This window comes from Peromyscus eremicus, chromosome 11, assembly GCF_949786415.1.
Source record: "Peromyscus eremicus chromosome 11, PerEre_H2_v1, whole genome shotgun sequence".
Taxonomy (NCBI): Eukaryota; Metazoa; Chordata; class Mammalia; order Rodentia; family Cricetidae; genus Peromyscus; species Peromyscus eremicus.
This window is the reverse complement of record NC_081427.1, coordinates 74,361,539-74,383,697: the sequence shown is the minus strand read 5'-3', so window position 1 is coordinate 74,383,697 and position 22,159 is coordinate 74,361,539. Positions and strand designations below refer to the sequence as shown.

Below are 22,159 nucleotides of genomic sequence, written 5' to 3'. Positions count from 1 at the left end.
TTGCTACTGTTATGAATCATAATGTTAATATCTGATATGCAACCCCAAAGGGGCCACAGCCCACAGGTTGAGAACTGCTGTCTTGATTTTTTCTAAACAGTTCATCAGCTGGGGAATAGGCCTATAAGAGCCTATGGGGGCCATTTTCATTTAAACCAAGGAGCCAGGAACTTGAACTCATTTTCTTACTGCTACATCTTCATTTTCTCTCCTGTGAGACATTTAAACACTTTCAGAAGCTTGATTTGTGTCTCATCCAAGGACCAGGTCAGACTTAAGCCTTGTTATTATATTATACATCTTTTCACGTCTCCCAAGCTAGAGTTCTTTCATACTCAATGATGACAAATTTTAAAGCCCAAATGGTAATAGTTGGGAAGGAACTTATAGTAGACCTGAAGGAAGATAATAGAAGCCTTCTTCAATGACTTATGCCATCATATATCCTTGTATACAAATTCTATTTTAATCTAAAAAAAAATATAGGTTCTTATATATAAAACTTTAAAAATGCCAAACGGGGTCCTGGGGAGATCACTCAGTAGGTAAAATGCCTGCTGTGCAAACGTAAGGACCTGAGTTCATATCCCCAGAACCCCCATACAAAACCAGGCCCAGTGGAGTTCGCCTGTGACTTTAGCCATGGAGACAGAGGCAGGCGGATCCCTGGAGTTATTGTTTAGCCAGTTTAGCCAAATCAATGAGCTCCATGTTCAGTCAGAGACCCTGCCTCAAAATAAAAGGTAGAGGATGATTGAGAAAGATACCTTATGTTAACCTCTGGCCAACACACACACACACACACACACACACACACACACACACACACACACACGCCATGCATGCACAAAGTGACCGTTTGGAGAGTTTCTATGAGGTTCTGTCTTCTAAGTAAAATTGGCCACTGCAAAAGAATTTTGTAGTCAAACAAAACTGGAAAACATTATACACAATATCTTTCTCTTGGTGACTTACACTGTGTATTATCCTATTAGTGTTTAACAGTATTATATTAATTTTACAGAAAAGGAAAATAGGTTATAGAATAGGTAAATAACTGGCCCAAGGTCATTCCAGACATGACTAAAGCACTTGATTATTTTATCCCCAAGTACAGATCACTTCCAATGCTCTTGAGTGAAGATTTCTGACCTCTTAAAAGGCTACAATTTCATTAGATTTATGTAGAAGAATTATATTAATTTTAACTAGTCTGCAATGCTATTAAATTTCGTGGGGGACTTGCATTATGCTGTGGTCTAGTAAAGGGTTTTTTTCCCCCTTAGAGCTTTCGTTTAACCCACTGAGCTTCTACAAGGGCACTCATTGTAAAGGGGCATTTCAGTGTGAATGCTGATGTGTTCTGAAGACTTCAAGTATCAGCTAGTGTTCTATACAGGTATGTATAATGAGTATTCCAAGAGTGACATAAGCAAAGGGGAGTTGGGGTGGTATAACCAGAAGTCTAAAGGGAGCTGGCTCAGCAGTGGTGTAGCAGACCAAAAAAGCCCTCAAATAGGCAGGCCCCTCTGCAGCCGTCACCACACAGAGCATACCTTTCCCTGCAGCCTGAAGGTACTAGTACCACCTTGACACAGCATGTCTATATTTTAAACAGAAAAAACATAGGGTGAAGAATAAGATGTTTACAAACTGAGCTTGTTCACCCTTCCTTCTTTAAATGAGAAATTTCTAGAGGATTCATCACGACACTTTAGCCTCTTTCATTGATTGAAACTATGGCATATGGACATATTTTATGACTTAGAAACAGTTTGTGTGACTATGAAAAGATTGCTGAATCAGGCAGCCTGGAACCGAGGGGTTCTACTGCATTGTGCTAGTGAGCTTAGGCACTGTAAGAGCAATCCCCCAGCTTCTGGATGCTAATTAACTATAACCCCGTGAAGCAAAAGAGCCCAAATCATTGAGTAAGCCACTCTGGACTCCCTATCCACAGAAACTGTAGGAAAATATTTGGTGTTTTATGCTACTGTGTTTTAACAGACATTGCTATGTGGCAGTAGATAAGAAATGTAGACAATGATTCATTTGAAATTTGGAGTAGACTGAGGCTAAGATGGTGATTCTGGATATGAGGGGTGGGCAGACATCATAGAGACTAAGGACCCAGAAGTTAGAGAGATTGGAAATGAGCTTGGGAAAGGCAGATATTCTGCAGGTTCTAATTTGGGTTTAATGAACAATGATTCCCTTAATCAAAATTGCAATTAAAAAAAACTAGATATAGGACAAGAAAATAAATGAGATATTTATATTTAAAGTTTCCTGTTGGGTAGTCTGAAATGTACCTAGAGATAGGGATTTTGATGTTTTCTGGAAATTGAGTGATAATGATTTGGATGAGGACAATGAGATTGGCTGATATGTGTCTGCATGTGCATGCCCAAAAATGTATGTGCCACAGGGAGAAGACATTTTCAGCATTGTTGAGTCTGGATTAATCACACCACATTCCCCTACAATCCTATGGATATCAGGTACTTACAGGCACTCCTCTGGGATTGCCTGTCAGCTAGAGACATACAGTGTGTCAGTAGGTATCTGTGAAATGGGGAGAGGAAGCTGCTGCAGATATTGTGGTCTAAGCAGAGGTTAAATACTAACATTACATGCTCACTAGTATCACTTAGAAATGAATTGTCCACCTTGGCCCTACCCTATCTTACTATCCACCTGGGCCTCGATCCTATCCCATTGTCTAACCTGGTCCTACCCTACCCTTATGTCCTACCTGGGTCTTGATCCTATCCCATTGTCCACTTCCGCACTACCCTATCTTACTGTCTACCTGGTCCTTGATCCTATCTAGTTGTCTACCTTGGCTCTACTCGATTCTAGATACTGCCTGCCATTGAGTGGAGGCCCAGGGCCTGCAATGTGATAGAAGAGATCTATGCAATTCCTGGAGCAGCCTTTGGTTCAGGGGGAACATGTTGCCTTCCCCTCAGCCCAGGAGTCCTAGTGACTCTGCGTAATCCTTGGTGACTCTGCCCCAAGACCACAGCATTCTATATGTAGCTCTAGATGGGGCTCAGGGACCACATGCAGCTTTAGCCACCTTGAAAAATCGAAACTTTAAAGGAACTTGAACCTTGAGAACTAGTGTGACCACTGTCAGGCCCCCAAAGGAGCCCCAATTCCCTTGAAGGTAATGGATAACTTCAACATGACAGTCCCTGCTCAGCTCACGCTGGACTGCAGAAGCAGCAAATCTCAGAAGCAGTGAAATGAGTATCTGCCTGCCAGGAAGGGCCACTTCAAAGCCCATGCTAGCCTCTAGACTTTTCAGTCCTATTCACAGGTATCTGTTATCCATTTCAAAGTCCACACTAGCATCGTGGCCCTTCTCACCCCCTCTTCTACCCTAAATACTAGGCAATTCCAGTTCACAGGCTTCCCTTCCCTCAGCTACAATCTTATAACCCACATGACTTTTCAGCCACCTGCGTGATTTTTCCACCACCCACTTCTCAGTCATGGCCATGCCCGGACTGCTTCTTTTTCTCTCTGCTCTGGACTCTTACAGATGCTCCATCTCTGTGAGAGAAACCAGTTCAGTTGTTTCCTACTGCATTCTCACTAACAGCTGCAACAGCTGATGAATATCTATCTGCCTTGAAGAAACATGACTCATCTGAAACAAAGCACAGAGTGAAAGGACCTGGGTCCTTTGGAAGGACCTTGGGGTAAACTTTCTGGGTTGCTGATAGTTTTGACAAAAATGCAGAATTAGAATGTCTACCCTCTTCTCAACCTGAGAGAATTCCTATGAGAACTTGGAAGACCTGGAGAAAGAGCATGCTGTGTGTGTGTGTGTGTGTGTGTGTGTGTGTGTGTGTGTGTGTGTGTGTGTAAGTACATGGTTGTTGCGATGTGCCTGCCATCTATGTTCTCTCAGGAAGGGCTACCAGCAGGCAGATCTCAGCAGGTGGCCTGCTCTGGGACTTGCTTTGGTGGAGAAAGTCATTTTGTCAAAGTCATATCTACTGTGACAGTTTGCATATAGTGTGTGAGCATAAAGGCCTGGCTTTGCTCTAAATCAGAACAGCTTTCACAGGCCATCTCCACTTCTTTGGAGATGCAACCTGAGTCAGATAATCACTTTGGCCTGAGATAAGAGACAGCCCAGCCTGGCTGTGGAGGATGAGTAGCAGGGAAGCATTACTTGCGACTTCTCTATTTACTGCCCTGGGAATAAAATACTCATATGAAACTTCAGACTCTCCTATGGGACTTTGAGAAGCGCCAGGAATAGCTGAGGCGTCTATAAAGTATGGAAAGTTACAATAATAAGAAACAGGAGGAGCAACTGCCTCTGGGCAGTTTCCTCCATAGAATCCCACTGCAAATGGCAGAAAAGCTCAACTTCTCCCCCCACCTTGCCTCTTCACAAGCAGCAGAAAGTAAAAAACTCACGGAAGGTTCTTTATAGGCTTGGCAGAGGTTGCCTGTGTTTTTCTGGAGCTTGGTGCTCTATGCACACCTTTCTACCTCTGGGCTCACAGTGTGAGAGAGACATAAGATAAATATATGGGGACTGGAGAGATGGCTCAGCAGCTAAGAGCACTGACTGCTCTTCCAGAGGTCCTGAGCTCAATTCCCAGCAACCACATGGTGGCTCACAACCTCCTGTAATGAGATCTGGTGCCCTCTTCTGACCTGTAGGGACATGCAGACAGAACACTGTATACATAATAAACAAATAAACCTTAAAAAAAAAGATAAATATTTGAAACATCTGGAAAACCTCCTCACCTGGACTATATGTAACAAACAGAGCAGGTCTGTGATGTACAGAGAGAAGGCAGGTGGCATGCAAATAACCTTCAAAGGACCAGAATTCACCAGGCTTGTCCATCTTTCACCTTCTACCACTGGGAATGCCATTTTCTCTTTCTTAATAAACTGCCTCTATTTCTCTCATGAGTCATATGTTCAATCCATTGTTCTGGAACATGAGAACCTGGGGATCTCATCAGGTATGCCATCGATCTGTACTTATAATAAACCTCCTGGAGATGCGTGTCTCCACTCCTGCCCCAGCCCTGGGCTTACAGACTTCTGCCACCACACCTGGCTTTTACTTTGCATGGGTGCTGGGAATCTGAACTCTGGTCCTACTAACCCATCTTCCCAGGCCCTAGAATGAGTGCTGTCTGAAGTGTAAATGACAGCACTTACCCACCTACCTACCCCCTCTTGTGGTTGGTCCGTTCTCTGAGAAAAGGTCGCAGCTCACCTCCCACTGGTTTTCCAGCCTTCCCTCTGACCACGCTGCTTTTTCACTTGACACTTGCAGATCCTTCTGTCACATTCGTTCTTCCTACAGTTATTTCACGGCTGCCTCCTGGCCAGAGCTCAGTCCCAACATGTTTCCCCTTCTGCTCAGTTACTGTCATAATACCCCAGCTCGTCTTCTCCACAGACTTGTCGGTACATAAACTTAACCATTCTTACTTCTTTGGGCTGATTTTTTCTTTTTAAACAAAGATGTAGCCGTTTTTATTTTATGTGTGTAAGTGTTTGTTTGTTTGTTTGATTGTTTTCCTGCATGTATGTCTGTGCTCCGTGTGTATGTAGTGCCATGGAAGCCAAGAGTGCTGGATCCTTTGGAACTAGAGTTCCAGATGGTTGTTGGCTGTCATATGGTGCTGGGAACTGAGCACAGGTCCTCTGCAAGAACAACAAGCTATCTCTCCAGCCACTTCATTTATTTTTCTGTCCTCTGTCATTAGAATAATACCCTTTATTCCCCACAGTATCCTCAGCACCCAGAATAGTGCATGGTACATTGTGCAGAGGTCAAGCAATTATAATTGACTAATTTCCCTGTTACTTTAAAGCTCAGTAAAAAATGACTCTATAAAGTTGCATGTCATTGCAACCTCAGAGCTTAAGTTTACTCTCCGGAGCAAAATAAAACAGCCCAGACCAAGTAGCACTGTTCCTTCCTCTGTACATTCTGTACATCCAAGAATGAGGAAGGAGGAGGAGGGGGAGGAGGAGGAGGAGGGGGAGGAGGAGGAGGAGGAGGCAGCTGTGCTAAGGGCTTTGATTAGTCAGATTCAACCTACTACTCATTTGGCTCAAAGTGTTCTCCTGGAAAATTACCAAATGGAATGAAAGCATTCCTCTAAAGCTCTACCATACTGACAGTGTCACTCAAGATCAGGTGTGTGAGTGGAAGAAGATGCAGGCCCTGCTGATGGTGATGTGTAACCCAGTGGAGATCTGTAGATTCGTTCATTAATTTCTTTGAGCTAATGCTTCTTTGTGGTCTGCATTCTGCGTTGCCAATAAAGGGGCTCTCTGGTTTTCTGTTTTAGATGGATGCTTATGAAGGATATTATCCCCCCCCCCCCCACATTAAGATCACTCTCTTGGGTGTTTTTATTGTGGCAGACACTGTTGATTACATTCCTAAATTCCTAATGGCCATCATAAACTTCTGCCTGATTTGGTTCTGTGGCCTGCCCCTTACATCCTCTATGTTGACCCCATTCTTTTAGGCTGAAATGTGCATGGTTTATATAGAAACAAGTGAAGCAACTCTAGAGAAGGAGATGCAAGAGGAAACTTGCTTACACCATCTTGGTCCTCAAGGAGGAGGATGAACATTAGGAAACATTCTTTTCTGCTGGATGTTGTCATGGTATGTGGTTCAGGGAACTCTTAAACCCATCTTGTGAATATGAAACAAAAAGGAATGCATAAAAGAACAGAAAACCCTGGCTGCTTGACAATTTTGTTAAGCCACCAAATTAACCAAACTCTAGATTTTTTCCACTGTTGTTGTTATCTATGCTAATCAGTGTCTTTATATTGAAGCCACCTTTGCTTGGGGGTTTCTGTCTTGTGCAGGTAGAAGCAATGTGTCTCTATCTAGTGACTTAAAAATTACATTATTATTAATTTATTGTGTGTATGTATATATGTGTGCATGCATAGCAGCTATGGCATATGAGTGGAAGTCCTGGGGATCCAATTCAGGTGGTCATGATTACTAGTAGGTTCTTTTGCCTACAGAGCTGTCTTGCAAGCCACTATCTTTAATGATTTACCAATAAACATATACCAGTTATTAAGTATTCATTAAATCTTTTACTTTGTGACTTAATGTAACTCAGTGTTTCTCATAAAGACATTTGAATTAGCGATACGGGAGGACAGGGAGGTTATTAAATAGAGATTTGTTGGCTTCACCACAGATCTATTAAATCATAATCGTAGAATGGGTTAGGGGAGCTAGGATGTGTGTATAAGGAAAGCACTTACATGATTCAAATGTACTCTGAATACCAAGCATCACTGTGTTGGTTGAGATTGGTAGTGTGATCTGGGAATAAGACTAGGCAGAGTATACAATGAATTGCTGAAGTGTGAAACATGAGCTCTCAAGCTCTGTAGACATTTAGAAGCATCTTGGCAAGTTGGAAAGCAAGAGGATGTGGGTGAATCACAGGCTCCACCACTTCAAAGCCAAGGGCTGCAGTTGCTGGATCTTCAAACAGGGCCAACAGGCCTGCTTTGCTGTTTGGTTATAGTGAGAGGCCTGTGATAGCTAGAAGCCTGTAGCAGGGGGGTAGACCAACCAATGCCATACAACAGTGCTACAGGCCAGGGCTCTAAGGGGCTTAAGTGCCCTCCCTCTGAGGGATGCTGTAAGCTGAGGTCAAGATTGTTCCTAGGCAGGGAATGCAGAAGCAGACCTACCCCAGCAGAGGGACCGGTGGAGCAGGGCTGCCCCTCCACTGGCCTGTCTTTGGTCCTGCTGTCATAGCTGGGTCAGTTATGTTTCTATTCTACTGGGCATGTTACCGAAGCCTCTGAGGAGGCAGCACATACTGCCATGCAAATGTATTTGCTTACACCATGGAGACATCTAAGGACTTATACAAATGCTGGGCTATAGTTCTTTTCCTGTGATTTTTAAGGTTCATTTTTAAGTTATTTTCTATCTATCTACAAAGGTGTCTGGAAAGCTTGTCATGCCTAAGGACTTCTGTTACATAGGGCATAATTATCATGCTTGTTAACAATGCTCACCGAAGCTGTAACCAATGCTTTGTTAGTTCTAGTCACAGGCTTCTCAGACGGCAAAGGCCCTACTTTCCCCTGCCCAATGCTGTTGCTGTAAGGGAGATTCTTTCCTCACTTGCTTCTCCAAAGCAATAACTGGAAGAACAAACCTACAAATATTTGTAATGGAATAGAATTTCTGATGGTGCTATTCTTCAGATCACCAGGTTATTACTATTATTGAATACTATTAGTCAAATCAAAGGGGATAACCTGAGACCTTTCACTAGCAAGGTGTGGCCACCCTGGTTTTATAAACACACACAAACAAAGCAACTAACTCTACTAATGCACTGTACTAATGAGATCTTGATTTAAATTTCACCTGGTAAGGAAAGAAATGACTGAATATCTCAGCTGTATCCAGATGGAGTCACTAGCCACAGGAGAAAAAGCCCCTGTGGACCTCTCCAGGAGGCTTTGCACACATCACCAACTGTAGCTGAATCTGAACAGACTTTCCCCAGACTCTGAGTTCTGCCTGCCTTGAGTTGGTGTGACTTCCACCAGCTGTGCTGTGGCTGGCAGAGGCACTGGGACACGAGCCTCTCGCTTAGCTGCCTATTCTGTCCCTGTGAAGAGAGCACTAAATTTACTTAGGAGCTTCTGAGAACCATTTTGGAAACCTGTAAAAGCCAGAGACAAAAAAAAAAAAAAAAAAAAAACGGTAAAACTTAGACCCTCTTCTGAACACAAGAGGCCATACTGAGAAGATTTGTTACGTTTCACGAGAGCAACTTTAAGGGCTAGTTATATTCTGAGTCCTGTAAGGAAATGTAAAGATGTAGCGAGTATTCTGATGGTTTAGGAAAATAATTCTGTGAGTGCATGGGAATGATGAGAAAGGACTATGTTTTATAGTTTCTCCATTGCTTGTCTATAACCAACCTGGCAGATGGACTTCGCTGGTTGTGGAAGTAAGTCTTTGTTGTCTTACTTAACATAAGTCTGAATGCTCTGAGGGGTGAAAGAGGCAATTCATGTTTGGGCAAAGATGCCCAGGACTGGTGGGTTGCCAGCACAGGGCCTGTGTGGGGACATGCCTGGAAAAGAGACAGCTCCAAACAAACAGTGACACCTCTGAGAAGAGACTAGAGGGCTGGCCGTGGATCTTCAGTGAAAAGCTTTGGACTCTAAGGCTCAGATGCCTCATGTTCAGCGAGGGTTTAAGAGGACTGTAAAGTTACGTTGTACCTGGTGTGAATGGCTTCCTTTCTTGTGGAGATGTTGGAATGGGTAAAGGTTCTAAGTAAAACCCTTGTGTGGATGGAAGCAGGTTGGATATCTGGGTTGCACATACAAATAAAATGTGTGCCTGAAGCAGCAAGTGGTTGAGGATGTTTAGAGTAGCCCATCAGGACATTTCCCCTGAAAACATGCTCTCTCTCTCTCTCTCTCTCTCTCTCTCTCTCTCTCTCTCTCTCTCCCCCCCCCCTCTGTGTGTGTAAATAATATGTATATCTATGTGACTTCAGTATAAAAAACGTTGTATGTGGAATTGCATGACCTGGGCTCAAATTCTTTCAATTCTTGGATGGCACAATGAGCTGAACCATGGCCACACAAGATATGCTGATGTCTTAATATCCATTACATCAGAACGTGACCTTATTTGGAAGTAGGGTCATTGCGAATATTGCTAAGATGAGGTCAGAGTGGAGTTATCAGGGGCCTTAAGCCAATATGGCTGGTGTCCTTACCTAAGATGGCTTTGTAAAGGACACAGGCAGAGTGAGAAGAGAGAGGGAGAGGTTGAAGTGAAACATCTATAAGCCAGGAAGTGCCAAGGGTTGCCAGCTGCTACCAGAAGCCTGTGGAAAGCTGTGCAGCAGCTCTGCCCTGAGCACACAGAGGAACCAAATCTGCTGACTGTGACTTTGGACTTGTAACTTCCAGGATTGTGAGATACACATTTTCGTTCAGCAACAACAGAATGGTGATGATCATGGCAGTCCCGGGAAGTTAACATGGGTGTCAAGTTGTTGGAGGGGAGGTCCTAGCGCAGTTCAATTTGTGTCCTCTTGCTTCCACATAGTCCTTAGAGCTAGTATATCACTCATAGAACCATATTTTAATTTTGTTTCGTCTCCACAATGACCTCATCAAAAACTTTTCCCAATGCAGGAGACCGAGACTTGGAAGTTGTCTCAGTTGAGAGGTATCTTGGCGCTCCCCATCTTTCCTCCCTCACTGCAGCATTCATTGTTCTGATGTCTTTACACCTTCCTTGGAGATGGAGGTGTGTTTAGTCCCTGGCTTTTGGTGTGTAACTTGCTTCAACACCACGGACCTCTCCTCTAGTCACCTTCTTCTGCTTGGTTCACATCTCTTCTTGCTGAAACCCCCCACTGTCTCTCTCTAGAGAACTGAACTGGAGCTGTGGTCCACGCTCCAGCAGGGTCTTTAATTTGTCATTTCTTGGATGTGGCAGAAATTGAGACCCTCCTGAGGCAGAGATAACTGGGTTTCTTTGGGCAGCTTTGCTCTGATGGGTTTTGGGGTCTTTGCGAGTAGCATAAGATGCCTATGGCTGTGCCTACTCATCACCAGCAACTTACCCAATATGGTGAATGTGGGCAGATTACAGAAAAATCAAAGACTTCCTGTGGTTGGTGACAGCCCGGTCTGACCTGCCCTATCCAAAGCTTAGCAAAAGAGTCTTGCTTTCCATTCTTATGTATCATGATCTGAGATATCTGTCTCCATCACATAGTAACAAACAATGAGTCATGTCATAAAAGAATGCCTGTCACTGTCTTAAGAAGACCTGGAAATGAATATCTTCACATCCTGAATGCCACATTCTCACAAACAGAAATTATTAATCCTTTATTGTCTCACCCATTTGATACACTGAAAATTTTATCTCAATTTTATATACTGTTTGACTAGCAGCCAGACTCATCCTCCCAAAATGTACCCCCAAGAAGGTTGTTGAGATATATGGTGACTATAAGTCGGCCTAGCAACTGTTCATTGTGAAACAGATTTGCTTCTCAGGCTCCCTTTTGATTTAGGAAACATAGAATTTTCCCCTTAGGCAAGACAGACAAAGATTCTGATATTATAGAAATTTGTTTATATTTCCATCCTTCTTACTCCAACCATCCTCATCCCCTCCACATTCATGCTTGACAAACTTTGTTCTTGCCCAGGTGTTCACATGCTCAAATGCCAACCTATCAGCAGGAATTGTCCTGACGGGCTTACTAAGAATTTTTGCCTCTTCCTTATCTGGAATGGAAGGTATGTGAGGTCGGAATCTCGTCTAATTTTCTCACTGGTGACTTTGCAAGTGCCTAGCCCAGTGCTTGCACATACTAGGTGCCCAATAAATTTGTGAGTGAGTAATGACAAGCTTTGGAAGGATTAGAAGGGACCTCAGGAAGCATTTGATTCCAAGGTGAGAAAAAAAAATTCTCCCCTTACAGGAAAGCCAATTAAATAAACACAAGAGATTCATGAGCACAATTTGTTTTCCATTCAAAATTAAATCCTCAGAGAGGATAATACGTGCTCTAAAATCTTAACCACCTACTTTATTACATAGGAAGATGTGGATGAAAAATCATGGGCTGAATTGAGTAACCTCAAGAATTCATCACTGATCATTTAAAACCCCGCCTTCTTACAGAAGGCAAAAATTGACCAGAGAAGGGAAAAGGGGCTTTCTTTCTCAATCACAGCCTATTGAGCTGTGGACTCCATTAGTGTTGCCTTCTACCAGCTGGAGAAAAGCAGTAAGAAACAAGACTTTGGTGCTTTCCAGTTCACTAAGCTTACATGAGCGTGTGCACACTGTCATAAAGCAAGTGTGTCTGCTCACTCTGAATTAACAAATAGTGCACATTAGAACTATTTACTGCTTTTAATTTGGTGACAACACCACCATTGTCCTATAGATAGGAGCAGTAATTCAGCTGCCCCAGTTACGGATTATTTACTATGACCTAACATTTAACAAGTATTGATAACTGTGTGGGTTTTGTTTCAGGCCAAGAAGTACCCTGTGAACAGGCAGTCTGCAGCCTCTTCAGTATGCACATCTCTAGGCTAAACTTTTCCATAGGATAGCATGATCTCTTTTGTTACTCAGGTTTTGCTTTGAGGGCTTTTTATTACCCTTTTCTGAATATTACCCTTAAACATATTGACGTATGTCTGTAAGGACGAATCCTTGGAGCTGTGTAATGTCTACTCAGGTGCTTTAATGAGTGGATGATGACCTTGACTTGTCTAAGTGCCTCCTTTGCATGCCAGTACACTGTTGCCAATTGATGATTTACAGGATATAGTTATTTAAAGAAAAAAAAACCACTGTTGATGTTTTTTTATTAAATATGCCAATTCAAAATTCTGCAGTGATAGTAGCAATGTCTGGATGTCATTTTGTTTTTCTGCTAGTCAGCATCCCATAAGCATTTCTGTAAGTACAGCTCATACGATTCAGTCCCCCGTCACCTGCCTTACTCTCAATCATATCTGTCAGCTATAGCTCATCAAAAATTGATATTCACTACAACAAGTTAGACCACTGCAGTGTTATTAAAAAGCACACAGCTGCAGAGCCCCTGCGTTTGGGGCTGCAGCCTGAGAGAACAGAAGTGAGTAGCACAGTGTACCTAACCATCTCGAATGGTGAATAAAATAGACACATGGCTTAGGCATTGAGGGATGGGACTGTGTGTGTGATTGAGGGAGAAATGAATGTTGGGGTCAGGCAATCTTTGTCTTAACTCCATTTTTCTGAGATCCAACTGGTTGAGATAGCTAAGCAAAAAAATGCTTACCGCCAAGCCTGATGACCTGGAACCCACACGTGCAAGGACAGAACCAACCCCCAGGGGTTGTCTTCTGGCCTGCACATGTGCACACAGGCCCGCACACATACTTACAAAATACATTCATGAATAAACGTCATTAACCTTTTCTTGGGCTGAAATCCAAGATAATGTTCTAAAATTTAAAGTTGGTTATCGTTCTTTAGGAGTTTATTCTCTTGTCCCCTGGAATGTAGGTCACTCTGGTTCCAAACTGGAATTTTCTTAATAGATTGGAAAAATGATTTCTAATTTCCATTTGTTGTATGCAGACAGGTGGAAACAACTGTCCCTTCTAGGATGCTTAAAGTCAGCTAATATGTCGTTTATAATCAATTTGGGGCATACTACATTCATTGTTCCTAACTCAGAAAAATTCATTTATCTGAGTGGTACATTTTAAAATGAAAAATCATTTCTCATGTTTTGATCCTCCCCCTGCCCCTGTAAAAAACTGTAAATCTATACTCATGTAAGCAATCTCAGGTATGGAAAGTATGAGAAAAACCGAAACCCTGGATTACTGAAATGAATTAAATTCATTTGGCTGAGAACAGGGAAATTCTTAACTGTAACTATTGCAATTAAAGGCAGAATTTAGGCAGAATTTAAAATTTCATCGTTTTCATTGTCGAAGACGACTTTAAAAATCAGTCTACTGTTTACAGTCTTTCTTCACATTGACTTATTTATTTGGCCACATTTCTTCTGTGGTTATGATGCATGTTATTGACTCAGAATGATTTCAAAGCTGCAGAAGAGCCTTTTGTCCAACCTCCTTGTTTTGCAATTGAAAAGAAGGCTCTAAACTTCCCAAATGCAGGGTTGACAGCAACAGTGGACAGACCAAGACCAAGTCCCCACTGCTGTGAAGCTGTTAAGAGCGCAGATAACATCCTTTCATGTGCTGAGAACAAGACAGCTCTAACCTGATGCATTACTTCTAAAACCCCACCCTTAAACACTAGAATTTGGGGACCTTTGGACAATAAGAATCTACCAATAGTTGCATTCTAAGGGCCAGAGCTGTGACACCAAGGTCCCCCTCCTGTGCACCACTCCAAACAGGCTCCAAACACTGTAAATAAAAATGTAGTGGAATTCGGTTTTTTAAAAAGTCAAAATTTTTCTGATGATTAACGTGTCTCAAGTTTTCCTGGGTTTTTAATCAGTGTCAACAGATCTGCTCGGTTTAATTGGAAAGTTATCTATATGTCATGTTGTGTTATGTGTCAGCTCTTGCCCACTTGCATTATTTCCCCCACAAATCTACAGGAATTTATGGAGTTGCTTAAAGAGAAGGCAGTAACATCCGTCTAGAGATAGCAAGGTTTGCCTGTTTGAAGTTCAGGCTTTTCTGGAAGCAGAGACTATTTATGGGATTTCAGAGGTTTCATTCAGCCACTATAATCGCTACTGAGTCATTAAATGCAGTAAATAGTTAAACCGTTGGCTTATGTACTTACTTGTCAACATATTCAACTAGATCTGTAGAGTGCTTAGTTGACATTTTGGCTGGAGAAAATCTTACCTAAAACAGAGGCAACAGATTCAAAATGTATCATGTGATGCTTGAGTGGACTACTCTCCATCTATCCTGTACTTCAACAAATGTTTTTATTTTAAACAAAATATAGACCACCGTTAACCTTACATATACCGTTTGTATTGTTAGTGACTAAAACTGAAATTGAGTTCTGGGGCATTCCTAAAGAGCTTTGCTTCAATAGGTTTGGTAACACATCAGGAAAAGCTTTTTAGAAGTTAAAGCCATACATCAATCCAAGATGAAAACTTCTAAATGAAAACTCCAGTGATTATTGATTGAGTTTTGAAAGAAGTCCAAGGATAGTGAATTATTCCTGACATAGTAATTTCCTAGGGGAATCAGCTAATTTTCAAAACAGCCCCAAACTAGAAAGCTAGTCAATCCAAGTAATTTTATATTCTAAAAAACCCTAGATGTCAGATTATTATAGATGAGAAATAAAAGCATAGAAGAGCTGTATGTTAATTTAGTAGCATGAAACAAGTTGGCTATATGAACATTTAGCTGAAAATATCTAATTCACTATTCTACTACTTCTAGAAATTTCTGTTTCCATAAAGGTTGATAACTCAGTAACATTCCTATGAGGAAAATGCCAAATATACCTACTATTTCCATATATTAAAACAACTAAAGTTATAATGCCTTTTTAAAGTTTAAAAACAAAGCACATTTTGTTTTAATTTTAATAGCCAATCACTGAATTAGATTCAGTGAAGGGAATGTAACTGGTATTCTAAGTTAACACATTGAACAAGGTATGTTTGTTGAATATTTTTCTTGGGTTATACTACTGCATAGTAAAATGATTGGTGTGGTGGTTTGAAAGAAAATGGCCCCCTTAGGGACTGGCACTATTAGGAGGTATAGCCTTTTTGGAGGAAGTGTGTCACTGTGTGGGAAGGCTTTGAGGTCTCCTGTGCTCAAGATATGCTCAGTGTGGACACAGATTTCTTCTACTGCCTGCAGATCAAGATGTAGAACACTCAGCTCCTTCTCCAATACCGTGTCTACCTGCATGTCGCCATGCTTTACCATGTTGACAATGGACTAAACCTCTGAAACTGTAAGCCACCCCAATCAAATGTTTTCCTTTATAAGAGTTTCCATGCCTGTGATGTCTCTTCACAGCAATAGAAACCCTAACTAAGACAATGGGATTAAACATTAAGATTTTTTTGTTCAGAAAGAGTTTTTTAGGAAGTTTTAATGAAGTCAACTATTTCTTGGTTGATTCCATTAAAAGTGTAAGGGCCGAGGTACTTACTTGCAAATCCCTCGCCTCTGAACAAAATTAGAAAACCAGGCAACCCTATTATCAAGAAAATTGATAGTGGTCATGCTGGCTTGATCCAGCCCAGTTGGCAGGAGGCTATCAGAACAGGCTCCCAGCTGGTCAGGATGGGGCCAGAGAGCTTTTGGGAGAGTGCATTGGCTCTGGACATATTGTGGAGTAGCGTCTGCAAGAGGTTGGATATGTCTTGGTCTGGGCTTACCCTAAAGCAATGGTTCTCAACTTGTGGGTTGCAAACCCTTGAGGGGGTGCCACATATCAGATATCCCGCATATTAGATATTTACATTACAATTCATAACAGTAGCAAAATTACAGTTATGAAGTAGCAATTAAATAATTTTATGGTTGGGAGTCACCACAACATGAGGAATGGTATTAAAAGGTCGCAGCATTAGGAAGGTTGAGAATCATTGCTCTCAAGAATACCCCACTGTACACTTGTACATTTGTGTTCTGGATACCATCCTATGTCCCCAGAGGACCTGAACAGATTTCTGCCTACACTGCTTCTTGCTACTGTTTCCTACTGTAAATGCTTTGGGTCCTGAATTATTACTCCCCTCATGCCAGCTGTTTCCTTCTCACCTCTCCATGGAACGCCAAGGGTGGTGGGAGTCTGGCCTTGGTACTTCCTTATCAACTGGCTAGTCTTTGACTTATGCATTTGACAACCAATAATGCTGTGTAAATATTTGTGGAATGAATGTGTCCAAAGGAATGAATTACTAGGATATGCTCATCACTTCTACTTTGGGAATAGTGTGTGTGTGTGTGTGTGTGTGTGTGTGTGTGTGTGTGTGTGTGTGTCTTTTCAATATATTCTTAAAGGCTAAGATGTGATTATATGTGAAAATTACTTCATAAATTATTATTATGGGATTTTTCCATATGTGTCAATTTTCATCTTTTCACAATAATATTCTAAAATGTTATAATTCTTATACTATAAAATTTTCTCATATATATTCTGATTTCATTTTTCTAATAGCTCTATTAGATCAATATCATTGTTTTTCATCATATATGACAAAAGTTTCTTTAAATAACTAACTTACGATGACTCATTTTATAGGTGAGGAACTCGAGGATTGGGGAAGTAATGGGTCATGTGATGATAATCCCATTTTACACTGAGCCTGTTTCACTTGCTAACACTTTAAGTAGCTCATCAGAACCCCACAACAAGAGGTAGGTCTAACTAGCCTATTTTATATAAGACGAAAAACTGAGGTTAAGCAGTCACCCAAACTAAACAGAAACTCAAAGCCAGTACTTGATGTCATGCTGGCTTTCTGGTACCTGTTTCATAAGAAGAGACTGTATATACTGCTCAGATATTGTTAGAACTACCAAAGTCCAAAAGCACAACTTGCTTTGTATGACCTTTGTCATTAATGGAAAATATGAGAAGTATGAAAAAGGAACATTACATATAACTATTATTTTTTCTTAAAGAATCCTTATCATAGTAAATCATCATCAAATTTAAAAACTTATCCCCATATTAAAAATCAATCCAGTTAATGTATTTACAGACTGAGATGATTTTTTTCAATGTAGCGTTGCTGTGCTCAGTGGCTTTATCTAGGCAAAACAACAGGAACTGCAAGAAAACAAAGAAGGAAGCTATTCTTCCCGGATTCCTTCAAACGCTAAACAACCCTGAGCTTTAGAGAAACTGAGCCAATTACTCCATTCTTAACATGAATATCTAAAAGTACTTGCTTTCATTTCTTGGTCACTAGCTGAGCCAGGAAGGGTGCCATCGGGTGGATCTGGCTGTTCTTCAGCAGGCAGGGAGGCACTTTTGTTTACATCTGTATCTAGGCAACCAGAATGCAGAAGAATCTGATGAGGAACTATGGCAAGTGAATTTTTGCATTGATGGCATTTTAAAATTTGATGCTAGTTTCTATATAGGTGGCAAAATGTCAAGAGAGGCTTCCAACATGTTTGACATCTGCTTCTCCCTTCCCCACCCGGGGTCCTGCCACTGCCAGCATCACATCTGTAGCTGATGAGCAGAGCATATCTCCACAGGTGCTTCCAAAAAGCATTTAGAAACTTTCTTGAGGTCAAATTGCCCTAAAATATTGGGAGATATATCCTATTGTGCCCAAGAGAAGAGCTGAGGGTCTTGGAAATTTTTTTTACTTTGTCTATATATCGTAAGAAATGTAAGAGGGAAACATGAGAAATTTAAATTTTTGAAGTTATCCATGGGTAAGTACCTGAACTCATAAAGTTGATTCCCCAGCTTTATTATTATTACTTTTTGTTGACTTGCTTTTAATTTTTGAAAAGGAACAGAAATATGCTTTCCTTCTTTTAAAAGCCAAAATGCTAAGGAATCTTGACTGCATTCAAACTAAAATTTTCATGCTTCTGAAGCATTTTTCCAAGGGTAGTTCAAGAGCATTGTGACTTAGGAGGGATCTGTGATGTCAATGGGGTCCCTCTCACGCCTCAAGTCCTTAAGTCCCTAGGATTTATGAACCTATGGTGGGTTTCCTTGATTCCAATTGCTCATTCACTTTGTCTAATCGAGTAAGAAGTGACCCAATATTTCAAACCCTACCCCAGATTTAATTGATGAGTTTGATGAGAGTACAATTTTCATCAAGTTAGAAACAGCAAAAAGGAAAAAATGTTACTTTCTTCCTTAATCTTTGTCCATGTATACTGGTTGAGGAAGCTCTTTGAGGCCATCAGAGGATCATCATGGACAGTTCAGTAGCAATGGCAGATAGCATGGGTCCGGACTTAAATACTGGATTTTTGCTTAGAAGAAATTTTATTCAATTATTTCAAAATGAAGTAAATTATTTTAATTTTAAAATGTTTTTTCTCAGTTTTAAAATTAGAATTTGCACGTGTTAGTATTCACTTGGCTTTCATGTGTAGAAATTGGCTAGGTTACTACTCAAATTATAATTCTGGGTTTGCCTTGCTCAAAGGACTTCTTCAGGGTGGTGAGTGATAAACCTTAATTCAGAGATAAAGATGACCCACGATTTTGGCTCCAATATTACATTCTGCAATGCTACGCTAAGCTTCAGAACTTTGAACTAAAGTCTTGTCTGGTTCACAAGCAGACTATGATTCCCAGCTCAATCAATTATCTCCTTATTCAGGACTAAGTGACATTGGCACTAATCAGTCATTGAGTGAAATTAAGTGGTTCTAAATTTCAAGAGAATGGCGTGAAACCCCAACTCTTTATGCACTGTGGGTTAAATTGCATCACTTCTTCAAGCTTTAGCTTTCTCTCCTATAAAATGAACTAATATTGATCCCACCAGATGGCTGATTAAATGCAATATATAATAAATTGAATTAAATACTTACATTTCTCATCTGAGTATCAAGCTACCAGAAGGTAACTATTACTAGTTATTATTTCACAAGGCAACAATTATCTAAGAAATGAATTCAAGCAAGGTCTGTGTCAGGAAAAACAATTGAATCTGATCTTGCTCACCAATCTTTTTGGATTATTTCCTCCCTTCAATTAATTTTTTCCCCAAGATAGGCTCTTACTTTATATGTAGCTTAGGCTGACATTGAACTCATGATCCTCCTGCCTCAGCCTCTAGAATGCTGGAAATATAGTCATGTACGACTGTACTTAGTTAAACTTACTGTTTAACCCGTGGTTTTTGGCTAGAGAAAAGAGCCCCACTGAAATGGATAGTTTAACTGATTTGGATTCAAGATGTGAATTATTGCTTTGTTTACAGAATAATGTGTTCTCTCTCTCTCTCTCTCTCTCTCTCTCTCTCTCTCTCACACACACACACACACACACACACACACATATGCATACCATTGACTTCTGACCTGTGTATGTGAAATCCTTCCTGGATATCTATGATCTATGACTTTTGCTTATTTAGAGTTAGTAAAGTATAATTAGTATAATTTAACGTACAAAATCTCAAAATGCTCAAGCTCAATCTACAAATGTTTTTTAATGACTCTATGCTGGTAGTCAATAAGTCCATAAAGAAATATGCTGAGTATTTTTAGTATTTTTAAATTATTCCTCATGGTCCACCTCATGATTCACATAGTCAGTATGTAGGGTCATCCAAGACAAAACCACTGTGCACTGTTAGCTTTAGGGACTGCCAGTCACTGTAGGTTTTTTGTTTTGTTTTGTTTTGTTTTTTTTGTATTTACTATGATTTCTCAGGTACATGCCTGGGAATATTTTAACAAAATAAATCTACTAAAAACTGCTTTCTGATGGGTAGAATGAAAAAGTCTTGAGAAAGGAGCAACTATTTTTAACTCACATAAGGAGTGATATGGGCAGTGGCAGGTCTGGGTTTCTGTCAGGTGCTAGGTCCTCAGGTGAACTCGCCTCCAACCTGGGTCTAAGCAGGCAGTTATTATTGGCAAAGTCTTCAACTTCCTTTTTCCCCTTCATTTTCCCTTTGTGCCCCCAGCAGCTGTCTCAGCACTACTAGGCCATCCCTTCTGGGGAGACTCGTTTGGAACTGGAGTATGTCTCTGGGTCTTTCGTCTTTTCTTTGCTATTCTGATTTTACCTGTTTTGATCTTATAATAACATCTGATCTGTGTTTACCATTTAGTATTTTTAAATTATTCCTCATGGTCCACCTCATGATTCGCATGATAAGGAAGGTAGTGCAAGTATGACTATCCAAATATAACATATAAAAGTACAAAGTAGTTCAGAGGTGTTAAATGACTCACATGATTCAATGATGAAGCCCACTAACTCTTGTTTCTCAAACCTTACTCTCGTGTTTCGTTCCAGAACATGTCTGGAACGGAATAACATCTCTAGTTTCAGGACAGGACACATGGATCACCTAACAGAGTCTTTAGTGCTTCCTTTCACACCAGAGTGAGTACATTCAGCCCTTTTTTTAAGCTACTCATCACAGGATAATTTATTTTATTTTTCTATTATTAAGAGATTTTCTATTCATTTTACATACCAACCATGGATTCCCCTGTCCTCCCTCCTCCCACCCCCCAGCCTTCCCCCGCAGAACTCCCCCCATCCCCACCTCCTCCAAGGCAAGGTCTCCCATGGGGAGTCGGCAGAGCCTGGTACATTCAGTTGAGGCAGGTCCAAGCCCCTCCCCTTGCACCAAGGCTGCACAAAGTATCCCACCATAGGCACTAGGCTCCAAAAAGCTGGCTCATGCACCAGCGACCCCAAAGCCTGGGGGCTTCCTAAACAGTTCAAGCTAATCAACTGTCTTGCCTATCCAGAGGGCCTAGTCCAGTCCTATGTGGGCTCCTCAGCTATTGGTCCACAGTTCATGCATTTCCACTAGTTTGTCTGGTCATCTCTATACATTTTCCCATCATGATCTCGATGTCCCTTGCTCACACAATCCCTCCTCTCTCTCATCAATTGGACTCTTTGAGCTTGGCCTGGCGCCCGGCCGTGAATCTCTGCATCTGCTTCCATCAGTCACTGGATGAGGGTTCTATGATGACAGTTAGGGTATTCAGCCATCTGATCACTGGAGTAGGCCAGTTCAGGCACTTTCTTGACTATTGCCAGTAGTCTAGGTCATCCTTGTGGATTCCTGGGAACTTCCCTACCACTCTGCTTCTCCCTGTTCCCATGGTGTCTTCATTTATCATGGTATCTCTTTCCTTGCTCTCCTACTCTGTCCCTGTTCCAGCTTGAACCTCCCATTCCTCTATGTCCTCATCCCCCATCCCTTGCCCTCCATTACCATCCCTCACCCCCAGTTTGCTCATGTAGATCTCATCTATTTCTTCTTCACTGGGTGATCCATGCATCCTTCTTAGGGTCCTTCCCGCTATCTAGCCTCCCTGGAGCTGTGGGTTGCAGTCTGGTTATCCTTTGCTTTACATCTTAATATCTACTTATGAGTGAGTATATACCATGCTTGTCCTTCTAAGTCTGGGTTACCTCACTCAGAAGGATATTTTCTAGTTCCATCCATTTGCCTGCAAATTTCATGATGTCATTGTTTTTCTCTGCTGAGTAGCACTCCATTGTGTATATGTACCATATTTTCCTAACCCATTCTTCAGTTGAGGAGCATCTAGGTTGTTTCCACGTTCTGGCTATTACGAGTAATGCTGCTATGAACATAGTTGAACATGTGTCCTTGTGGTATGATTGAGCATTCCTTGGGTATATATGCCCAAGAGCAGTATAGCTGGGTCTTGAGGTAGAAAATTCTCAGAAACTCCCATATTGATTTCCAAAGTGGCTGTACAAGTTGACTCATCATAGGATATTATTTTTAAAAACTATTTTTATTAATCTTTTGAGAATGTCATACAATGTGTTTGGATCATATTCACTCCCATTTCCAACTCCTCTGTGATCCATCATCCAAGTCCAAATTCTGTTGCTCAAACACTCTTG

The 22,159-nt window shown here is 41.2% G+C and overlaps 1 protein-coding gene and 1 long non-coding RNA gene across 3 annotated transcripts in view; one reads left to right on the top strand and one right to left on the bottom strand.

Moving 5' to 3' along the window:
• The window catches only part of Fam81b (family with sequence similarity 81 member B), a 75,263-nt gene extending 57,140 nt beyond the window's left edge, over positions 1-18,123 (bottom strand). The window contains exons 1-3 of the mRNA XM_059276584.1: positions 18,000-18,123; positions 17,494-17,591; positions 14,390-14,454 (exon numbers count right to left, since the gene is read on the bottom strand). Of these exons, the coding sequence (XP_059132567.1) occupies positions 14,390-14,454; positions 17,494-17,591; positions 18,000-18,009 (173 nt within the window). The 5' untranslated portion in view covers positions 18,010-18,123. The remainder of the gene's footprint in view (positions 1-14,389; positions 14,455-17,493; positions 17,592-17,999) is intronic.
• LOC131921821 (uncharacterized) overlaps positions 17,626-22,159 on the top strand; it is a 79,392-nt gene continuing 74,858 nt past the window's right edge. For both annotated transcript variants that reach the window (XR_009382105.1, XR_009382106.1), the window contains exon 1: positions 17,626-17,808. This is a non-coding gene — a long non-coding RNA (uncharacterized LOC131921821). The remainder of the gene's footprint in view (positions 17,809-22,159) is intronic.